Source organism: Apodemus sylvaticus, chromosome 23 (assembly GCF_947179515.1).
Source record: "Apodemus sylvaticus chromosome 23, mApoSyl1.1, whole genome shotgun sequence".
NCBI lineage: Eukaryota > Metazoa > Chordata > Mammalia > Rodentia > Muridae > Apodemus > Apodemus sylvaticus.
This window is the reverse complement of record NC_067494.1, coordinates 2,566,165-2,590,119: the sequence shown is the minus strand read 5'-3', so window position 1 is coordinate 2,590,119 and position 23,955 is coordinate 2,566,165. Positions and strand designations below refer to the sequence as shown.

Genomic DNA, 23,955 nt, shown 5'->3' with positions numbered 1-23,955 from the left:
TTATTATTGGCAGGTACCATATCCATACAAACACAAGACATTTTCTCTATAGATATTATTCTAGTACTTATTTTAAATTAATGCACACAGGCATGTGGTTTATAGTCTCTTTTTTACATCTGTCATCATCTGATGAGGGAAGGTTAGTTAGCTAGTCTCTGGAGATGAACTTCAAAGACCCCTGGCTCCTCCCTACCCTCCATTATCCCAGCTAGATAAAGTTTTAGAAGCACACACACTTAGAAACCTGGAAGGCAGATAGGCCACACTGCAGGTGAAGAGAAACAACTGTTCCCATGGAAACCAAGCCACCTACTCTGGGGAGCCCCTTACAAAGGGCATCAAGGTCTTCCGCATTAGTGCTTAAGAAATTCGGCAAGTGAAATTAGTGTCTCACAAAAAATTGAAATAATTGCTGTCAATCATTGGTATTTTTTGCTACCAGGCACTGAGCCCAGGAGCAAAGAACTACCAAGAGAGCCGATTCCCACAGGTATCAAACATAGGTGATTTTTATATTCCACTAAATGAAGCAGGAAAGAAATGTATAACTCAAAGACAAGGAGTCTTAGTGTCTGAACTTGGGGCTAAAGTTAAGGATTTGGACAGAAAGTCCCTCTGATTGTCTATCATTTACAAATAATACACAAAAAGAAGAAAAATCCCTTATGTAAAAACCTTTTTCATATAAGATCACCTAACAAGAAAAACAGTTTAAATATCAAGAAGTCCCATCCCAATGCCAACTCACCTGGCCTTACCATCCCATGATAATTAGCATTCACCCAAGGTTACAGGATCAGAAAGAACTATAACAAGTATGCAGAGGCAGCTCCTGATTTCTTGGGAAACCTCTGCCCATTCCCAGAAGATATGAGCTACCGACTCCCTCCAGTCAGAATGGCTAACATCAATAAATCTGACAACAAAGGTTGGAAAGGATGTGGAAAGGTAAGACTATTTATCCACTATTGGTTTGCTCCAAAGAAAATGTAATCAGAAAAATTTCAGGAAAATGGATGGACTTAGAGTGTGTAATATTAAGTGAGGTCACACAATGTCTGAAATAAAAATATTTCATATTCCTCTCTTATACAAAAATCTACCCCAAAATAAATATGTGTTTGTGTGTGTATGGGGCGGGGTACAACATGTAGAAAGATGAACAAAAATGGCTGAATGTTAGGGGATACGGAGGGACTGAATTTGGATAATGAACAGAATTATGAAAAAGGATATAAAGCTACTTGTCTTGGTAGTTCTAACTCTGTCATAGACTTTTTGAGTTTGGTGGTAGGTAAGTGTATAAAAATATATTTGGTAGTGAAAGAATAAAATTCAGTGTACATAGCATCTTTTTCAAATGACTATTCTAACTGGATCAAAGGTCACTGTGATAGACTTTGTATCAGGTTAATTTCTGTATGATTTTCTTTTGCAAAATGTTTATAATAAAATAAAAAAATGAAACAACAACAAAAATAGTCTAAATTGAGTTATTCCGTTGGTTTTTGAGGCAAGGTCTGTGTCTCTTGGGCTGGTGTCTAACTTAGTTTGTAGCTGAGGATGACCTTGAACTTCTGATCCTCCCACTTCTACCTCTCCAGTGTTAGAAGGGAAAGAATGCCCATCACACCTTCATGTAACATTAACGACTCAGCCCAGAATTTCCTGTATCTAGGCAAGCATTCAACCAGCTGAGCTACAAACATCCTTAGCTCCTGGAATTATGAGTTTTAATCAACAATGCTTTATTGCAGGAAGTTCTTTTATAATTTACTTTATATACAATATATTTAATAATCACTCATGTCTCTTTAACTTGCTTCTAAAGAAAATATCTTCTTCATGCTACAAGCACCAAGTCAACCTTGTAGAAGACACCAAAGAGGAAACCTAGAAGCACGGTGGGACTGCAGACGCCCTAACTTAACTCAAGTTCTACAAGATACTCACGCGGTCGTGGTCTGCATGTCGTGCCAGCTCCTGCTGAAGTTCTGCTTTAACTCGTTCATCAGATTCATGCCGAGTTTCTGTTTGATCTCAACCAGATGTCTTTCTTTTGCTGACAAAACTTGTCGTAATGTTGTGATTTCGTCTTCTAGCTAGAAGTAAGAGGGAAAAAAAAATGGTGGGTGAAAATACCAGAGCAGCCGGGCGGTGGTGGCACACACTTTTAATCCCAGCACTTGGGAGGCAGAGTCAGGCGGATTTCTGAGTTTGAAGCCAGCCTGGTCTAAAGAGTGAGTTCCAGACAGCCAGGGCTATACAGGGAAACCCTGTCTAGAAAAACCGAAAGAATAAGAAAAGACAATACCAGAGCAGGTGAAAAGCACATTTCCAAAAATTAGAATACCTCCTCGGCTAAGGGACCTCAGCGAGCAACCTCTCGGAGTGACCTCTCGAAGTGACCTCACTCACCACGGAGCAACTTTGAAGAGTGACCTCAGCGGACTGCCTGAATCCTGTTAGGAACCTCATGCTGACAGCTCCAAACCCCACCATGTAAACAGTCTGCTCTCTGAAACTGAAACTGGATATAGGATGCTTAGGTTTAACATTCCCAGAGTACTCAGTGTACCTTCTGAATGGTTTAGATTGGGCACAAGGAAATAAAAATCACCAAGAAGCCTACTAGAAAATAGTCATTTTGTTAGATTTATTAATGTGCATTTGTGGAGAACTGAGCTGTATCCTGTGGGTGTAAACATGCTAAGGCTTGGGTGTAGACGTCAGAGGACCACTCACGGAAGTTGGGTCTCTCCTTCTAATGTGTGGTTCCTGGAACTCAAAAGTCTGGTTGACACCTTGCAGCTGGCATCTTTACCGCCCTTACTGCCGGGACTACCTCACTGCCCTAATACCCTGTTTTGTTGTATCTCCCATCCTATTTAACAAAATAACTCCGTTTCATGTGTTACTAGTTAATGTGTGCTTATTTTTGCCAGCTGAACATTACTGTACTGGTAATCTAAATAAATCCAGCCGACACTGTGCTTTTTCCAAGCCAGTGCCATGAAAACCGAGGAACAAGGAAGATAATGCATGCAAGAACACGATTCAGGCTATGTTCTCTTTAATGATTTATTGACATGGAGCTGACACACAGTAAGCTACATGTATCTTAAAAATGCAATTTGTAAGTCTATGTATAAGCATATATATCCATGTAATATATGTTTAGTATATAATTGTATATATATATATATAAACACACATATACATATATGTCTGTCTGTATGTGTGTGTGTATATATATATATATATATATATATGTAGGTATCCACACAGCCATCCCTACTTCTGGCCTCTGAAAAATATTTGTTACCTCCTAGCCATTCTTTGTAGCTTCTTTTCTCCAGTTCTTCCCAATCCCCCAAACTCTTGGCCTCACTAGGCAACTGCTAATATTCCTTTTTTCACTAGAGTTGAATTTGCAGTTTCAAGAATGCTATAGAATCACGGTATGATGCTGTGCATATTCATTTTGTTTGGCTTCTTTCGCTTAGCACAGTTATTTGTTACTGGCCCGTGTTGCTGCATTAGCCATGGTTCCTTCACTTGACCCCGCAGAGTGCTTTTCAGTTGTGTGGCCCTGCCAGCATGCTGTTAAGGGGCACTTCGATTTAGCTAATACAAATAAAACCACTACAAAAGCTACCTACACCCAAAACACAATTCACATATCAAATGATTTCCAAGAAGGAAGGAGAGGCCCCTGGTCCTGGAAAGGCTTGATGCAGAAGTGTAGGGGAATACCAGGACAGGGAAGCAGGAGGGGATTGATTGGGGAATGGGGAGGGAAGAGGGCTTATGGGACTTTTGAGGAGGGGGAACCAGAAAAGGTGAAATCATTTGAAATGTAAATAAAGAATATATCTAATAAAAAATTACAATTTTTTTTAAAAAGCTACCTACATACAGCTTTGTGTGGAGAACATATTTCTTCTCTCCCTTCTGTTGTGCACAAGTAGATCATTATAAAGCTGTCTTTGCAAGTTATTTTCTAGCAACAAAATCATATAAAATACTCAAGAGTTTGGGTTTTGTAATATCCTGTGACATAAATTTGAGCTCCCCAGAGTCTGACTGAGCTACATGCCATACTCTGTGTTACAACCACAGGGAGAGCTCTGATATTTGTGATTATTCTCCCATCTCTGCTTCTGGGGAGCACAAAACCGTCTGTGCTTTCCTTCAGCAAGGTCTGAGGACATCCTCAAGGAGGAGGTACCTCTGTGTGTACAGAGGTAACAGGAGTCTGCCAGATCCTTAGAGTTCAGAGTTTCTAAAATGGGAAACTTTGCATCTCATTTACATTCAAACTATCGCTGTAGCTCTGACCACAACTTGTGGTGAGCCCTGCCAGGCACCCTGCAAGTACATCCCTTGCATCACTGGTGAACAATCTGCTGAAGAATGGTGACTGCACTTGAAAAAAACAAAAGCTTTTCTCTGGCACAGGAAGCCTTTTTCCCATTGCTAAACAGTGGGAATCATGTTGTGATTTTCTTCTTCTTCTGTTTTTGCCATGGTGAGGATTGAACCTGAAGTGTCATGCATGATAAACAGGTCCCATTGAATTGCTCCCTGAGATGGGAAGCCTCCCAACACAGATAATCACTTTAGGAAAAATGCACAAGTACAGATTAGAAGTATCTTAAATAGCACAGTATGAGATAGCAATAGCTTGGGGCTTTTACTATCAGGAAAATATTCTTGAAGGTTTCAAGAAAATATCCAATTTGCATATTCATTAAATGTTTCTGTAAGTTCTTGGAAACCTTTCCAGAAAAGAGTCTGAATCACACATTTCATATGTGTTCATAATCAGTAGAAGCATGTCTTTTTCTTGATGATTGGGTCTTCTGTATGTATGCATGCTTAGGCAGATAGCTGCAGAAGGAGGATGCTCAGACCCTCCCCTGGGGGCACCTGCTTTAGTCTACCTGTTACTTAGAATATGGTACTATTTCAAAACCACATTTCTCTATTCTTGATTATCATATCATATTCTACGTCTTCATCTTTGTTAAGTGCCTTCCTGTATGTCATCTGCTGCCTAAGAATCTAAGAGAAAATGCTTGAGTGTCATGTCTTCCCTGACTCTTTGATACCTACAGGAGTCCAGCTTTTTAATTTTGAGTTAAACTACTGATTCTTTCTTGGGGTGGGATGATGCACACAATGTTTCTGTAGTATCTATTGTGTGATAAAAAATCTTGGGGAAAATTTTAACTTGCAGAAATAAATTACCAGTGTGGGGAAGGAGAAAGGACTAACCCATCTTGCTATTTCAGCCTCATGCATATGGAGCTGCACAAACGAGTGAATTACATAGGGAAAGAAAAGGGTAAAAGGAAATTTGCATTGGAGTTTTTAATAAAATTTTGACTCTCCTCACTGGTTATTGCTCACAATTTCTATAGTTTGGATCTCAAACTATAGAATGACCTCAAAGGCCCATGTGTGAGAGGCATGATTTCCAGCCTGGGAGATAGAAACTTTGGGAAGTGGATCCTGTCGGGAGGGAGTCTGTGTATGCCCTCAAGAATGATGGAATGCTAGCTTCTTCTACCAGCTTCTAGTCCACTGTGATGTGTGCAATCTTCTCTTCCACATTATATACATGAATATCACCATATACTATCATAGGCCTACAGCAATATGGCCAAACCACCATGGATCAAAACTTCTGAAACTATAAACCCAAATAGCACAGCTCTGAGGTTTGGAGGTTCAATGACAGTAGTGATTTAACCACAATTCAAAAAATTACCCTGAGGGCATATATAAAATGCAGAATCCCCATGTATGTGGCCCACTTTCATTATCCCAAATATCTTGAAGTAAATCAAACAAGGTCAGACATCTCATAATATCTAATAAGTACCCCCAGATATTCTGCTGCCCGCAACATGTGAAGTCTATATTGTGAACATTTCTGTTTGTCAAATCAAATCGAGATAAAGTGCAGGAAAATCACATTGACCAAAGCATTTAGATTATTCTTTCCCTCAGTTTAAAATTATTTCTTCATTATAAATGAATAATTGGTTCTTTGATTTCTTTTGAAACATTTATTCGTTTGAGATAGGGTCTCACTATATAACATTGGCTGGCCTGGAACTCACAATTTAGGGTTAATATATATATTATATATGAATCTCCATGTGAGAAGCATGTATAACTAATGTGAGTCATTTTCACTTATTAAAATGGTTGGCAAGAAAACCATAAGTGCTAGTGAATGAACAAATGAACGAATGAATGGAAACTTTACATGTTGCTGATAAAATACTAAGATGGTTTCAGCAGAGAGCTGATCCTATGTCATAGCACTCCATACCCAAATATCACTGAAAGAGAGCTGGTCTCTCAGGTGCGCGGACTAGCCTATGAGTGTAGGTAAGACATCCCCTGCTGCTCAGAGGGACCCACTAGGAACCCTCAAGACACAGGAACCAAGGAACAACCTAGGACAGGACCCTTCCTCTGCACCGGGAACTGATCCTGTGCACAGTGATTCATACCCAAATACCACCAGGAGAAAGCAGGTCTCCCGGAGTGCTGACACACCTGTGAGAACAGGTAAGACCACCATTTCTGTTCAAATTCCTGGCTCAAGAGGGACCCTCCCAAAGCCATCACAACACAGGAACCAAAGAACAGCCAGTGAAAAGGATCCTTCTGGTTTCTGTCTGTACCCTGGAGTAGACCCTATGCCACAGCTCTCCATACCCAAATTCCTCCTGGAGAGAACTGGTCTCCCAGGAATACTGATACACCAGCTTGCAGGAGGGACAAGCCACAGTCAGAACAGCAAGATCAGCTAACACCAGAGAAAACCAGTTGGCGAAAGGCAAGGGCAAGAACAAAAGCAACAGAAACCAAGGCTACTCGGCATCATTAGAACCCAGTTCTCCTACAACAGCAAGTACCAACACACCAGAAAAGCAAGACTTTGATTTAAAATCACATCTTATGAAGATGATAGAGGACTTTAAGAAAGACATAAATTACTCCCTTAAAAAAATACAGGAGAACATAGGTAAACAGGTAGAAGCTCTTAAAGAGGAAACATAAAAATCCCTTAAAGAATTACAGGAAAACACAATCAAACAAGTGAGGGAATTGAACAAAACCACCCAGGATCTAAAAATGGAAATAGAAACAATAAAGAAATCACAAAGGGAGACAACCCTGAAGATAGAAAACCTAGGAAAGAGATCAGGAGTCATAGATGCAAATATCAACAGCAGAATACAAGAGACAGAAGAAAGAATCTTAGGTGCAAAAGATACCATATAAAACATTGACACAACATTCAAAGAAAATGCAAATGAAAAAAGTTCCTAACCCAAAACATCTAAGAAATGCAGGACACAAGAAGACCAAACCTAAGAATAATAAGTATAGAAGAGAGTGAAGATTCTCAACTTAAAAGACCAGTAAATATTGTCAACAAAATTGTAGAAGAAAACTTCCCTAATCTAAAGAAAGAGATGTACATAAACCTACAAGAGACCTACAAAACTCCAAAAATATTGGACCAGAAAAGAAATTCCTCCAGTCATATAATAGTCAAAACACCAAATGCACAAAACAAAGAATATTAAAATCAGTAAGGGGAAAAGGTCAAATAACATATAAAGGCAGACCTATCAGAATTATACCAGACTTCTCACAAGAGACTATGAAAGCTAGAAGATTGGCAAGATTAATATAGTAAAAGTGGCCATCTTGACAAAAGCAGTCTGCAGATTCAATGCAATTCCCATCAAAATTCTAACTCAATTGTTCATAGAGCTAGAAAGAGCATTTCTCAAATTCATTTGGAATAACAAAAACCCCAGGATAGTGAAAACTATTCTCAATAATAAAAGAACTCTTAGGGAATAACTATCCCTGACCTCAAGCTGTACTACATAACAATAGTGACAAAACTTGGTACAAGGACAGGCAGGGAGATCAATGGAATAAAATTGAAGACCCAGAAATGAAGCCACATACCTATGGCCACTTGATCTTTGGCAAAGGAGCTAAAACCATCCAGTGGAAAAAAAGACAGCATTTTCAACAAATGGTGCTGGTTCAACTGGCAGTCAACATGTAGAGGAATGAAAATTGACCTATTCTTACCTCCTTGTACAAAGCTCAAGTCCAAGTGGACCAAGGACCTCCACATAAGACCAGATACACTGAAGCTTATAGAGGAGAAAGTGGTGAAGAACTTTGAACACATGAGCACAGGAGAAATTTTCCTGAATAGAACACCAATGGCTTATGCTCTAAGAACAATAGACAAATGGGACCTCATAAAACTGCAAAGCTTCTGCAAGGCAAAGGACACTGTCAATAGAACAAAACGACAACCAACAGATTGGGAAAAGATCTTTACCAATTCTGCATCTGATAGAGGGCTAATATCCAATGTATACAAAGAACTCAAGAAGTTAGAATCCAGAGTGTCAAATAACCCTATTAAAAAATGGGGTTCAGAGCTAAACAGGGAATTTTCAACTGAGGAAACCTGAATGTCTCTGAAGCACCTAAAGAAATGTTCAGCATCCTTAGTTATCAGGGAAATGCAAATCAAAACAACTCTGAGATTTCACCTCACACCAGTCAGAATGGCTAAGATGAAAAACTCAGAGGACAGCAGATGCTGGAGAGGATGTGGAGAAAGAAGAACACTTCTCCATTGCTGGTAGGATTGCAAGTTGGTAAAACCACTCTGGAAATCAGTTTGGCAGTTACTCAGAAAATTGGACCTAGTACTACCTGAGGATCCAGCTACACCAGTCCTAGGCATATACCCAGAAGATGCTCCAACATGTTATAAGGACACATGCTCCACTATGTTCAAAGCAGCCTTATTTATAATAGCCAGAAGCTAGAAAGAACCCAGATGTCCTTCAACAGAGGAATGGATACAGAAATTGTGATATATATATATATATATATATTATATATATATATATATATAATATATATATATATACACACACACACACACACACAATGGAATACTATTCAACTATTTAAAACAATGAATTCATGAAATTCTTAGGCAAATAGATGGAACTAGAAAGTGTCATCCTGAGTGAGGTAAACCAATCACAAAAGAACACACATGGTATGTACTCACTGATAAATGGATATTAGCCCAAAAGCTAAAAATAAACATGTTAGAATTCACAGACCACAGGAAGCTCAAGAAGAAGGAAGACCAAAGTGGGGGTGCTTTGGTTCCTTGGAGAAAGGGAACAAAATATTCACAGGACCAACTATGGAGACAAAGTGTGGAGCAGAAACTGAAGTAAAGGCCACCCAGAGACCTGGGTGATTCATCCTATTAACAGTCACCAAACTCCAGAACTACTATGGATGACAAGAGGTGTGTTCCAAAAGGAGCCTGTTATGGTTGTCTTTTGGAGGGACCCTGCCAGAGCTTTAAAGATACAAAGGCGAATACTAGTAGCCAACCATTGGACTGAGCACAGGGTTCACAATGGAGGAGTTGGAGGGCAGACTGGAGGAGCTGGGGGTGGGGGTGGGTTGCAGCCCTATGGGAAGAACGATGATGTTGGTCACCCAGATACCCCAGGCTCCCAGGGACTAAGTCATCAATCAAGGAGCACACATGGTTCCAGCCAAAAGAGTGGCAGAGGAAGGCCTTGTCGGGCATCAGTGGGAGGAGAGGTCCTTGGTCAGATGAAGGCTCAATAGAGGCCCCAGTGTGGGAAAATGGAGTAGGGGTTGTGGGAGTGGTTTGGGTAGAGGAGCATATTCTTGGATGCAGGGGGTGGGAGGATGGGTTGAGGGTTTTCAGGGAGGGGGGAAACAAGGACGGGGTTTAACATTTGAAATGTAAATGAAGAATATATTCAATAAAAAAGAAATAAAATATTAGGCTTAGGAAAATGAAATTAGACACCAAATATGAGTCCACATATATGATGAGGCAGTCAAATATCTGGAATGAAATAGTGTTTTGTGATATAGTGATAAGATCCATAAAAACATATATTCCATTTTGGGCATTACAAATGTAGATTTTTTTTTATTAAATTCCAAAATAACTCAAGCTAATTATAAATAGTCAGTGGACAAACCACTGCACCAGGACAGGGATGATACTGATTTTGTGGGACTTTTAAGAATATAAGTATAATTATTTAAAAGTAAAAAAAAAAATCTACAGTTCAAATTGTGCTCAAAATGTGTGGGTAGCTATTAAAAAATGGGGTACAGAGTTAAACAAAGAATTCTCACCTGAAGAACTTCGGATGGCGGAGAAGCATCTTAAAAAATGTTCAACTTCATTAGTCATTAGGGAAATGCAAATCAAAACAATCCTGAGATTTCATCTTACACCAGTCAGAATGGCCAAGATTAAAAATTCAGGAGACAGCAGGTGTTGGAGAGGGTGTGGAGAAAGAGGAACACTCCTCCACTGCTGGTGGGGTTGCACATTGGTACAACCACTCTGGAAATCAGTCTGGCGGTTCCTCCGAAAACTGGGCACCTCACTTTCAGAAGATCCTGCTATACCACTCATGGGCATATACCCAGAGGATTCCCCAGCAGGTAATAAGGATACATGCTCTACTATGTTCATAACAGCCCTATTTATAATTGCCAGATGCTGGAAAGAACCCAGGTATCCCTCAACAGAAGAGTGGATGCAAAAAATGTGGTATATCTACACAATGGAGTACTATTCAGCCATTAGAAACAATGAATTCATGAAATTCTTAGGCAAATGGATGGAGCTAGAGAACATCATACTAAGTGAGGTAACCCAGACTCAAAAGGTGAATCATGGTATGCACTCACTAATAAGTAGTTATTAACCTAGAAAACTGGAATACCCAAAACATAATCCACACATCAAATGAGGTACAAGAAGAAAGGAGGAGTGGCCCCTGGTTCTGGAAAGACTCAGTGAAACAGTATTCGGCAAAACCAGAACGGGGAAGTGGGAAGGGGTGGGTGGGAGGACAGGGGAAGAGAAGGGGGCTTACGGGACTTTCGGGGAGTGGGGGGGCTAGAAAAGGGGAAATCATTTGAAATGTAAATAAATTATATCGAATAAAAAAATTAAAAAAAATGTGTGGGTAGATAGACTTAGAAGACTGTGTAATGACATTCTCATCCCAGACTTTAATAACATAACAGGGTCCCAGAGGGCAATGGGAAACTGAGGGAACTGAGGAGCGAACCAGACTCTGGCTGTCAGACCCAAGACTGCTTTGGGCAAACAGAAAGAAGTATTCCTTATATAAAAAGTTCTTGCTTTGACACAGGACTGTACTTTGCCTCAAGAGAGTGCTCTCTGAAGAATCTTTAAAAGATTTAAAATTATTTATTTATTTTTGAATGGAGAGGGCATGCACATATCATGGTGCACGTGTGGAGGCCACAGGACAGCCTGTGGGACTTGATCTCTCCCTCCACTATGTGGATCTCAGGGATCTAATTCAAGTCATTAGGCTTGGCCACAGGCACCTTTACCTGCTGAGCTATGTACTGGCCTCTGAGGACTCTTTATACCCCATGCCTAAAATCTCAACAGAACATTCCAGCTAATTTTGACCACCTGCAGAGGGTGGAGATCCAAGCTGAGCTTTCTTAAAGTGCTAAGGCTGCTGAGAGTTCTCTCTGTGTTCTTATGCTAACTGGATCCTAGCCCTGCAAGTAAGGTCTGAATGTATGTAAGATATACAGGACCCATAGTGCTGTCTGTGCATTAGCAAGACACTCTGTGCAAGAGCAGAGAAAGGGGTAGGTGTGTGTGTGTGTGTGTGTGTGTGTGTGTGTGTGTGTAAGTGTGAAAGATTTGGGAAAAGGGCAAGCACAAGGTGGAAATAGTGAAGCAGAAGTGGAAATTGGTGACAGAAAATAACAAAAATACACTTGCATGTCTTTCACTGTCTTGGGAACAGACACTGCACAAGAGTCCTTGGATGTCCTGATGCTAACTTAGACTCTGGGTGATTATCTCTGAAGTACAACCGAAAACATTAAAGGCCAGTGCACTGTGAAGGATGGAACCCTGAGACCCAGTAACATGACAGCACAATTACAAAGGACCTGGTGTTACCATCAGGATTCGGAAACCCAAAGTCTCAGAAATGAAACTTGCTAGAAGCTTACTGCTGTGATCAAGAAGACAGGGAATTCTGAGAATGTTGTTGCTGGCAGTTTGCATTCAGGGAATATCCAGCTAAAATCAATGCTATGGTTCCCTTGCTAATAAGAATAATAAGAGCAGGGCGTCAAGTGGCGCACGCCTGTAATCCCAGCACTCTGGGAGGCAGAGGCAGGCAGATTTCTGAGTTCGAGGCCAGCCTGGTCTACAGAGTGAGTTCCAGGACAGCCAGGGCTATACAGAGAAACCTTGTCTCAAAAAAATCAAATAAAAAAAGAATAAGAATGCCCACTGTCAGATTCATAGAACACAGTGAATTGATTGATTTATGTATGCACAGCCCAATAATCCCAGAATCCAGACAAACCAAGGCACTTTACAGTGGTCACTCTGGTACAGAAGCCTTGAACTGATACTGAGAGCTCTTGTAGTGAAGGAGTTTCATATATAAGAAGCTTCAAATCAATTAGCAGTTTACAGAATGTGATTTGTTGGTATTATACTTGACACGCACAGATTGTGAAACAGACTCTTGAGTCATGAAACCATGTAAACTTAGCCTATTATCCATTAAGGCCACCTTTGTTCTGCACTCTTAACATGTGTGACCACTCAGTGGCCATACACAGACCAAGCAAAAACAGCCAGAATATTCCGTTTGATGAGGTATAGCATGTATTTGCTGAAATGCTTGGCAGTTCTGTTAGAGGACCAAATTGCTCTTCTATTTTAAAATGAAATTATGTGGATGGTGGGCACACAGAAGCAAATACTACATGACTTCATCTGTATTTGATCCAAAAAAGCATAGAGGCAGAATAAAATAGAGGTTGGAGAGGGAGATGAAGAAAAAATGGTCAAAGGGTACAAAATTATTTTAAATAGGAGTAAGTTATGATGTCCCACTGTACGGCGATAATACTGAAAGAGGAGACTAAATGGTCTTACCACAAAGAAAAGCTAGGTGTTTGAGGTAGTACATATATAATACATCCCTAGTGACAGCTATTCACTATTTACATGGATGCATACATTGTATTGTGCTCCATAGATATGATCATGTGTCAATAAAAATGGAAACTTATAGCAGGGTGTATTGGTAAACATCTACATACCCAACCAGAAAGCTGGCCAGAAGGATTATTAATTCCAGGTCAGCCTGGGTTATATAGCAAGACTCAGCTTCAACAAAACAAAATGTAAATAATGCGAGAATAAAACTGAAAGCAATGCATTGCAATTAATAAGATCTTACTAGGACACTGAGTTACCAGAATACTCTAAGGCAGTGAGCTGAGAGCCGGAAGGCAAAGCCTTGCTTTTTGGGAGATTAAAGGCTTCTTGCTCTGTGAAGCGGATATGGAAGGAATGGAGGGTTGAACTTCTCCTATCCTCCTGCCTTACTCTGCTCTAGAAACCCTTCTCTAGCCCTCTTCCAGAGGAGGCACCTCTAAGCAGTGAGTCAGTGGCTGAGAAGATACCACCAACAACAGGCCTGCCGGGCCAGTGTAGGATGAGCCTGGCATTTTCTCTGGATGGGTTCCTACAACAGCTCCAAAAGCTCTAATTGAGCCCTAATTAATTGTAGCTTTCCTTTCCACCACCAGAGCCTTATTCTTCTGCAAAAGAGCTAAGTTAGCTGCTCTCATGATTGAAATTTTCAGTAAAATAATAAAAATTTTGAAGAATTAATTCCTCTTAAGGAGATTACACCTAGTCACTTTGGTTTTGTTTTTGAGACAAGGTCTGATTATGTAGCTCAAGCTAGCCTGGAACTGACCTCCAGCTTGTCATCTTCTTACCCCAGACTCCTGAAGGCAAGAATAACAAGGGTGGGGAGGGAGGAAGAGAGGGAGGAGGGACGGAGGGAGGTAGGGAGGGTGGGAAAAAAAAACAAAGAAGAATAACAAGCATGTGCAACCATGCCTGATTTGTGCCATGGTTTCAACATGTTCTGTCAGGTTCATAAGTGATTAACATTCACACAACATTTCCATCCTAAGGAAAACAAGAAGCGCATACTTAATGCCAGCTGTTACTGTGGATTAAGCAGTATAGCCACCCACTTTACCACTACAAACACAAGCAGCATTACCTTGGGAAAATGAATCATTCTGCAGTGTATCCATTTGTTACATTTTATTACAGGAAGACAACATAATTGCAAAATGGGTCCTGTAGTGAACTAAAGATAGAAAGAGAAGATTGCTAAACCTACCTGAACTAATTCTGCCTTTAGCTCTTCCTTCTCCTCCTCAGAGAGCATGCTAGAAATGTCAGCACTGCCTATTGCGTCCCCATCTCTTCCTTGTAGTGGTTCCGTCTCCAACAAGCCTTCAGGCAAAAGTGACAACACATAAAGTAAGGATTATTCATTCAGCCATTGTCCAATTCTGCAACCTGAAAGACTCCATATACCCTCACACTGAAAACCAACCAAAATTCTGACCTCCCCCCCCCAAAAAAAAACAACCAAAAAAAAAAATCCAAGAACAAAGCCCTTGTCCTAAACTTGTGATGATCTCCAAGAAAGGAGTCTAAAAAAACGAATTAATTAAAAACATGTGAAAGGGACAGGGTACCCAGATGTAAACAGGGGGCTGGAGAGCCTGCCCAGTGGTTAATAATGTGTACCACTCGTATGGAGGGCCCGAGTTCAGTCCCTGAGTCAGGTAGCTCGCAACTCCCTCAAGCTGTAGACTGCAGCTTGAGGGCATACCTCAATCCCAGTGTGCACCTGCACTCACATGTACACACCCTTCTCCAATGCACAATTATACATGTAATTTTGAAAATAAAACACACAATTTTAAAAATGTGAACGAAGAAAACTGTCACAGAATTTGCCTGTGTCATGTAAGTTCACCTTGCACTGTCTCATGAGTTCAGGGGGCAGAGAATGTAGCCCAGGGAGAGACACGCCATGAGACTTCGAATAAGCCTTCCTTCCCCGCAGCAGTCAGTCTTCAAGGCAACCTAACTGTTTTTCAAACTCAGAGCTGGATGACAGACTACATAAATATGAATGGAAGAATGGATGAATGGATAGATGGATGCATGCATGAAATAAAAACAAACCCTTCCACTGAGAACTTAAAACCTTTCGTGGGCTGCATGTGACCTGGCTGCTTAGATGCACTTTGTTTACAAACAACCTGAGGCCAGAAAAGTACTTTCTATTTTTGATGTGGCAACATGCTAGAACAGCCATGCTTCAAGGAAACACAGGGATAAATGGTTCTCCAGAGAGGAAAAGGCGGGAAGCACTTGGGGTTCTGATTCCATCCTTGTAATGCAGACTAACCCCACGATAACTCAATCTGTAACTTGTCATGGGCTAAAGAGGATGCCTGACACCTGGGAGGACCCTGGGCCATCTGGCTGACACTCTCACGGGCCTGTGGTGTCTGGAGAACCGAGAGCATGCCCACAAACATGTTCAGAAACTTTACTTATTGTTGAAATGGTATATGGCAGAGCTGCCATTTAACCATCTGTAGTAATAGGAGGGTCTTGTAGAAACCATCCTGCCGATAACATTATCCCTGTGGAAACAATAATATACACATCCTACACGATGCACAGGACAAAACTGAAAATCCCAGAAGACAATCATTTCATACATAACAACCTTTGGGAAATACAAGATTTCTCTAACAAGACACAGAGCAAAATATGTAAGAAAGATTAACAATGACTCTCTCCTAAATACTACCAGAGCCAGAGAGGCAAGTCACACATCAGAATATATCTGCTCTGTAAATGATTAATGAAAGACCAGGTCCTAGAATCTGTAAAATTTCTACAAACCAGTTTTTTCTATTTTTTTTCTTTAGAAAAAAAAAGGGGGGGCTCAGCAGTCTTCACTGTCTTTTCTGTCCTACATTTAAAATTCTCCAGTCTCATCCCCAGCCCTATAGCAAACTCCTTGCAGGGACCTGTACTTCCTGTTTGACTGCAGTCTCTGGGGACTCTCTAGACCTCATGGTAGACCCAGCTTTCCTCCTTCCTGTGGACCATTTCACACAACCCCTTCTGGCCCAGTCCTAGATAGTCTGTTATGTAAGCATCTAATGCCTAGAAATACATTCTTTCCAGGACCCCCAGGAACCACACCTGCAGGATCTTAGAAGTACTCCTTACCAGACAAGCCACAGTCAGTACAAGTTTCTAAAATCCAGAAAGGGAAACAGAAAACAAGGGGCAAAAGACTCATTCAACATAGACAAGACCATAAACCAACACACAGAATCACAATCACCCCAAACTCAGATACCTAGACAGTACCCCCAAAAAACATAATCATTTATACTCACAACATGTCTCAAGCAACCCCACTAGAGTAGGGCCTGAGAAATGCAGTATAGTTGAAAGACAAGAGAAGAACTTCAAAATATCTATTAAGGATATGTTCACTTGCCATATCCCTATCAATTACTGTAATAGACCAGAGCCTACTTACTGTATATAATTAGACTGGGGGAGGGGATAATAAATTCCAGCTGTAGGCTTGGTTTGGCTTTAACATGCTGTCGGCCCAAACTGGCTGTTAGCATACCAAGGGTGTGGATCTCTCCATCTCCCAGAGCTGAGATTACAGGTGTGCCACAGGTGTGCCAGTAGTGGGCTTGCATTTTCATTAACACTAAGGTTCATGTTTGCTTAGACCCCAGTTGAGGAGGAAACACTTCTAGCATCATGCCTGTGTGCTGTAGTTAATTCTGAGTAGAAATGGATTAGCCTTCAATTGTAAACAATTGTTAGCTAGATGCTCTTGGGCTTCTTTGGTTGTGGTATCTAAGTAGAGCAAACATGGTCAGGTTAGTTTCCATGTTGGGCTGGCATACAGGAACGTGCCCAGGGCAGAAATGTCTATCTAGGGTCTCCAGGCACCAGTGCTGGTTTGTCAAGCAGAGTTGACTTCATTTTTCCTTCATATATGTGCAGTATGTACCAGTGCCTTCAGAATCCAGGTAAAGGCATCAGATACTCTGGAACTGGACAACGTGAACTGCCATGTGGATGCTATTGAACCAAGGTGCTATGGGAGAGCAACCAGTACTCTTAACCACTAAGCCATCTCATCTTCCCAGTCCCCATACTTTTAAAACTAATGTTTCAAGAAAGTCTTGTTCTCTTGAAAAGCAAAAAGGATATGCTCAAAGTTATGTTAGAAAGTATGAATAATCCTTTAATGAAGTCTGTAAAAACATGACCAGTGGATTAAAATGATGAGAGAGACAAGATATTAAAGTAGGAATAGAATCACAAAACAAAACGAAAAACATGAGGAAAACTTAGAAATGAAAACTTGAAGAAGTCAAACAAAAAACTCAGAGGTAAGACTCACCAAAAGAATACAAGAGATAGAAGATTCAATATACTGCAATCCATCAATGTAGTCCACTATATAAATAAACTCAAAGGAAAAAAACTACATGATCAAATCATTACATGCTGAAAAAGCCTCTGGCAAAATACAACACCCCCTCAGGTTAATTCAAGATCAGGAATTCAAGGTCAATACCTCAACACAGTAAAGGCAACATACAACAAACCAGTAGCCAACATCAAAATAAATGGAGAGAAACTTGAAGCAATCCCACTAAATTCAAGAACAAGACAAGGCTGCCCACTCTCCCCCTATCTATTCAAATAGTACTTGAAGTTCTAGCCATAGAATTAGACAACAAAAGGAGGTCAAAGGGATACAAATTGGAAAGGAGGAAGTCAAGATATCACTATTTGCAGATGATATGATAGTATACATAAGTGACATGAAAAATTCTACCACAGAACACCTACAGCTGCTAAACAATTTCAGCAAAGTGGCTGCTGGATATTATTAAGTAAATAAACTAAATTGGTTTATTAGTTAATTTATTTAACTAATTTGGTTAAATAAATTAACTAAAACAAATCAGTAGCCTTCCTCTACTCAAAGGATAAAAGGGCTAAAAAAGAAATTAGGGAAACAACATCCTTCAGAATAGTTGCAAACAATATAAAATATCTTGGTGTGACTTTAACTAAGCAAGTGAAAGAGCTGTATAACAAGATTTTTTTAAGTCTCTGAAGAAAGAAGAAATGGTAGAAGACCTCAGAAGATGGAAAGATCTCTCATGCTCGTGGATTGGCAACATTAATATAGTAAAAATGGCCATCTTGAAGAAAGCAATTTACAGATTCAATGCAATCCCTATCAAAATTCCAACTCAATTTTTCATAGAGTTAGAGAACAATTTTCAAAATCATTTGAAAGAACACAAAGCCCAGAACAGCAAAAACTATTCTCAACAATAAATGAACTGGAGGAATCACCACCCCTGACCTCAAGCTGTACTACAGAACAATAGTGATAAAAACTGCATAGTAATGGTTTAGTGACATGTTGGGAACACTCCCAGCTGAGCTGTTTGCACAGGTTTCTTGAGAGCAAAACATCCCGTGGTTCCTTAGCTTGATTCCTGCCTTCCTGCCGGTGTGGTGTGGCAGGGACTTCCCAGGTGCCTGACCTATGACTATAATTGTTTTCTCCTGTTCCCTTCCCTAGCCTCTAGTATATATATTGCTGGTTTCTCAGTAAGGTATGGGAGGCATTCTCCTTGCAGAATGACCCGTGTCTGTGTTTTTTAATCCCCCTGGGAATAAACTGCTTGAAGATCTTCCTGCGTTGCGTCATTCCTTGCTGGTAAGGGGGTAGTCGCGACAGTGACAGGCAGGTAGATCAATGAAATAGAATTGAAAACCCAGAAATGAACCCACACACCTACAGTCACTTGATCTTTGACAAAGAATCTCGTAGAATAAAACCATCCAGTAGAATAAAAGATAGCCTTTTCAACAAATGGTGCTGGTTCAACTGGCAGTTAGCATGCAGAATGCAAATCAATCCATTCTATTTTTATTTTAATTAGATATTTTCTTTATTTACATTTCAAATGTTATCCCTTTTCTGGTTTCCCCTTTGAAAACCCCCTATCCCCGCCCCCACACACTCACTAACCCACCTACTCCTAGCATTCCCCTATCCTGGGCAATGATCCTTCAGGGGCCCAAGGGCCTCTCCTCTCATTGATGTCTGACCAGAATATCCTCTGCTATTCATGTGGCTGGAGCCATGGGTCCCTCCATGTATACTCTTTGGTTGGTGGTTAAGTACCTGGCAGCTCTGGGAATACTGGTTGGTTCATATTGTTGTTCCTCCTATGGGACTATAAACCCCTACGGCTCCTTGGATCCTTTCTCACCCCCCCCCTTTGGGGACCCTGTGCTCAGTTCAATGGTTGGCTGGGAGCATTCCCCTCTGTATTTGTCAGGCACTAGCAGAGCATCTCTGGAAACAGCTATATCAGGCTCCTGTCAGCAAGCCCTTGTTGGCATCCACAATAGTGTCTGGGTTTGGTAACTGTATATGGGATGGATCTCCAGGTGGGGCAGTTTCTGGATGGTCTTTCCATCAATCTCTGTTCTACACTTTCTCTCTGTATTTCCTCCCACGGGTATTTTGTACCCTATCCAAGAAGGACCAACGTATCCACACTTTGATTTCCTTCTTAAGCTTCATGTGGTCTGTGAATTATATCTTGGGTATTCCAAGCTTCTGGGCTAATATCCACTTACTAGACAGTACATACCATGTGTGTACTTTTGTGATTGGGTATCCTCACTAAGGATATTTTCTAGTTCCATCTATTTGTTTGAGTAGAGTATTGTTCAGCTTCCACATATATGTGGGCTTTCTATTGTTTTTGATGTCATTGAAGATCAGCCTTAATCTGTGATGATCTGATAGGATGCATGAGATTATTTCAATCTTCTTTGTCTGTTGAAGCCTGTTTTGTGACCAATTATATGGTCAATTTTGGAGAAGGTTCCATAAGGTGCTGAGAAGGTATATTCTTTTGTTTTAGGGAAAAAAATGTGTATGTATGTATGTATATATATATATATATATATATATATATATATATATATATATATATATTATATCCATTTGGTTCACAGCTTCTGTTAGTTTCACTGTTTCTCTGTTTAGATTCTGTTTCTAAGATCTGTTCATTGATGAGAGTGGAGTGTTGAAGTTTCCCACTATTATTGTATGAGGTGCAATGTGTGCTTTGAGCTTTAGTAAAGTTTCTTTGATGAATGTGGCTACCCTTGCATTTGGAGCATAGATATTCAGGATTGAGAGTTCTTCTTGGTAGATTTTTCCTTTGATGAGTATGAAGTGTCCTTCCTTATCCTTTTTGATAACTTTAGGTTGAAAGTCGATTTTATTTGATAATACAATGACTACTCCATCTTGTTTCTTGAAACCATTTGCTTGGAAAATTGTTTTCCAGTCTTGTACTTTGAGGTAGTGTCTGCCTTTGTCACTTAGGTGGGTTTCTTGTATACAGCAAAATGTTGGGTCCTGTTTACATATCCAGTCTGTTAGCCTATGTTTTTTAATTGGGGAATTGAGTCCATTGCTATTAAGAGATATTAAGGAAAAGTGATTGTTGCTTCCTGGTATTATTGTTGATAAAGGTGGAGTTATGCTTATTTGGCTGTCTTCTGGAAAGTTTCTTAACGGAAGATTACTTTCTTGCTTTTTCTAGGGTGTACCTTCACTCCTTATGTTGGAGTTTTCCATATTTTATCCCTTGAAGGGCTGGATTTGTGAAAAGATATTGTGTAAATTTGGTTTTGTCACAGAATATCTTGGTTTTTCCATCTATGGTAATTGAGAGTTTTGCTGAGTATAGTAGCCTGGGCTGGCATTTGTGTTCATTTAGGGTCTGTATGACATCTGACCAGGATCTTCTAGCTTTCATAGATCAATCCTTTCCCACTACTCCCTTACTCTATAACTAATCACTGATGTGATAGGGATGAAAACCTGCTTATCAATGACTTAACAGCTAACATAAATATAAGCAAATGCATACCATATCTGTGTCTGGGGGGGTCTGTGTTACCTCATTCAGATTATTCTTCCTAGTTCTACCAATTTACCTGCAATTTTATAATTTTCTTTTTTCGCCTCTAAGCTGTATACCTTTATGTAATTGTAGCACATTTTCTTTATCCATTCTTCAGTTGATGGACATCTTGGTTGTTTTGAGTTTCTGGCTATTATGAATAAAGCCGAATTGAATTTTCTGGTGAACTTGGGGTGGGAATGGGAACAAGAGAGATCAGATGAAGGAGGAGAGATGATATCTAGGTTGTTTCAAATGTCTAACTATTATAAATAGAGACATGATGAACACAGATGAACAAGTGTCTCTGTTGTTGGATGAAAAATTCTATGGGTATATGTTCAAGAGTGGTATTCCTGCCTCTTGAGATAGATCTATTTTCAGCTTCATACAGAACTGCCATACTGATTGTCATACTGACTGTACAAGTTTGCCCTCTTAAGACATTAAAAAAAAAAACAAGTCAGAGAAGACATCAGATGATGGAAAGGTCATGGCCATGCTTGTGGATCAGTAGGATTAATATAGTAAAAATTTCCCATCTTACCCAAAGTAATCTACATCCCCACCCAAATTCCAATACAGTTCTTTACATAAATTAAAAGACAATTTTCAGCTTCATTTGGACACACACACACATACACACACACACACTGTACAGTATAGCTAAAAAAAAATTCAGAATAATGAAGAACTGTTGGAAATATCACCAATCCTGACCTCAAACTGTACTATAGAGCTATAGTATTGGCACAATAACAGACATGTTGGTCAAATGAATAGAACTGAAGACCCAGTCATAAGTCCACACACCTATAAACTCCAGATTTTTTATAAGGAAGTCAGAATACATACTTGAAAAAAGATAATATATTCAACAAATGATGCTGGTCAAATAGATGTCTGCATCTAGAAGAATGCAAACAGATCAAAATCTACCACCCTGTTCAAAACTAAACTCCAAGTGAACCAAGGCCTCAACAGAAGGCCAGATACACTGAATCTGATAGAAGAGAAACTAAGGAATTACTTTTAACTCATTGCCACAGGAATACACTTTCTGAACAAAGCATTAAAATCAAAAATTAATAAATGGGACATTATTAAACTGAAAAGTTTCTGTATGGCAAAGGATACTATCATTTGTAGAAAGCAACATGTTACAGAATGGGAAAAGGTATTTACTAACTACACATATGATAGAGATCTAATATTCAAATTATATAAAGAAGTAAGTAACAAGTGAACAAATATAAACTGGACATCAGAAAACCAAATAACTAAATTAAAACATGGGTACATATCTAAACAGCGAGTTTTCACAAGATGAAACACAAACAACTGGCACTTTAAAAAATGTTCAGCATCCTTAGTCATCAGGGAAATGCAAATCAAAGTTACTTTGAGATTCATCTTAAGCCAGTCACAGTGGCCAAGATCAAATAACAGCTCATGCTGGAGAAGATAAGGTAGGATGGGAACATTCATCAATTGCTGGTAGGGCTTCAGTCTTGAGATAAAAACAAACAAAAACAGCCATACTTATATGTTACATGTATGTGGTTACACACAAGCTAGATGTGTATAGTTACATACATGCTACATGTATGTGGTTACATATATGCTACATTTATGAAGTAACATACATAGAGTACTGTTGGTCATGTGAGAACTTTGGAATCCAAATAGACTGCAAAGCAGCAGTCAAATGGCCATATGCCTGCTTTTGACATATCAAAAACTGACCTGAGATATTACATTTAAGTCACATATATAATGGATCCTGATCCAACTGAAGAGTTATTGTTTTGGTCCCACAGTGCCAAGTTAATGCCTCAAACTAAGGTTAGTCTACCTACACAGCCTATGTTCTTGTCTGTATTTTACACTTGTTTGTGTTCCAGCAGATCATAGATGTAGCAGGTGTTGGAGTGGGCCAACTCAAAGCCCTGGACTAGGGTCTGGGAGGTAGCTGGGTTAGTCAGTCCACTACCTGCACCAGTCCTACACCTGCACCACAGGGTGAGCTCTCCAGCACTGCTCTGGCTAGCTCACCCAGTGACACAGGATCTGCTCTCCTGAGTGCTACAGCTAGTCATGGGTAGGGCCAGCTCTCCAGCTCTCCTACCTGCTGCAGGCAGCAAGGGACGAGAGGAGGGAAGTAACTAAATTAATTTATAAAGACAGAGGTTTATGTCTTACAGTTCTTGAGGCTGAGAAATCAAAAGCCAAGGGGGCTCACATCTGGAAAGCTGCTTCTGGCAGCATTATCCCATGAGATAGTGAGGGCAGGAAAGAGCTGGATTCAGTAACATATGTAATAATATGTTACAGCAATAGCTGTGTATGACAGAGCCCTTGTGCCCTCACCACTTCTTGGTCCTATGGTACTAGAATTAGTACCATTACTACTATGTCAACCTCAGGAGACCAGTGTTCCATGTATCTGCTAGAATAGGAGCCATCAATGGTACCTTTAAATCAAAAGATGAGCTCTAGGTTAAAGTGTCACCTTCAACACTATGAGGAAATTGCTTATTGGCATTTTTATATTCTCAGAGTATCTTTCCAACCACCCCTGGGCATTTGGTACTGACCTTGTGGCCCTCACTGAAGCTCTACAGACAGTAGATTCTATGATATTTTGAGATGATCATAAGCTGTTTTTGAATCAGTGATACACTGTTAGCAAACATTATAGAATTGCAGACTTTTTTGAAATACAAAATAAACGTATACTATACTAGTGACGTGAATACGTACAGCTATATAACCAAGCAAGGGAAGAAAGGTGTATTCTTTCAGAAAGAGCACAAAATCATCCCAAGACTT

General features: G+C 40.0%; 1 protein-coding gene across 2 annotated transcripts in view; it reads right to left on the bottom strand.

Annotated features, from left to right (window-relative positions):
- Positions 1-23,955, bottom strand: part of Tpd52l1 (TPD52 like 1) — a 107,534-nt gene that overhangs the window by 25,641 nt on the left and 57,938 nt on the right. For both annotated transcript variants that reach the window (XM_052169863.1, XM_052169864.1), the window contains exons 2-3: positions 14,376-14,491; positions 1,957-2,105 (exon numbers count right to left, since the gene is read on the bottom strand). In XM_052169863.1, the coding sequence (XP_052025823.1) occupies positions 1,957-2,105; positions 14,376-14,491 (265 nt within the window). The remainder of the gene's footprint in view (positions 1-1,956; positions 2,106-14,375; positions 14,492-23,955) is intronic.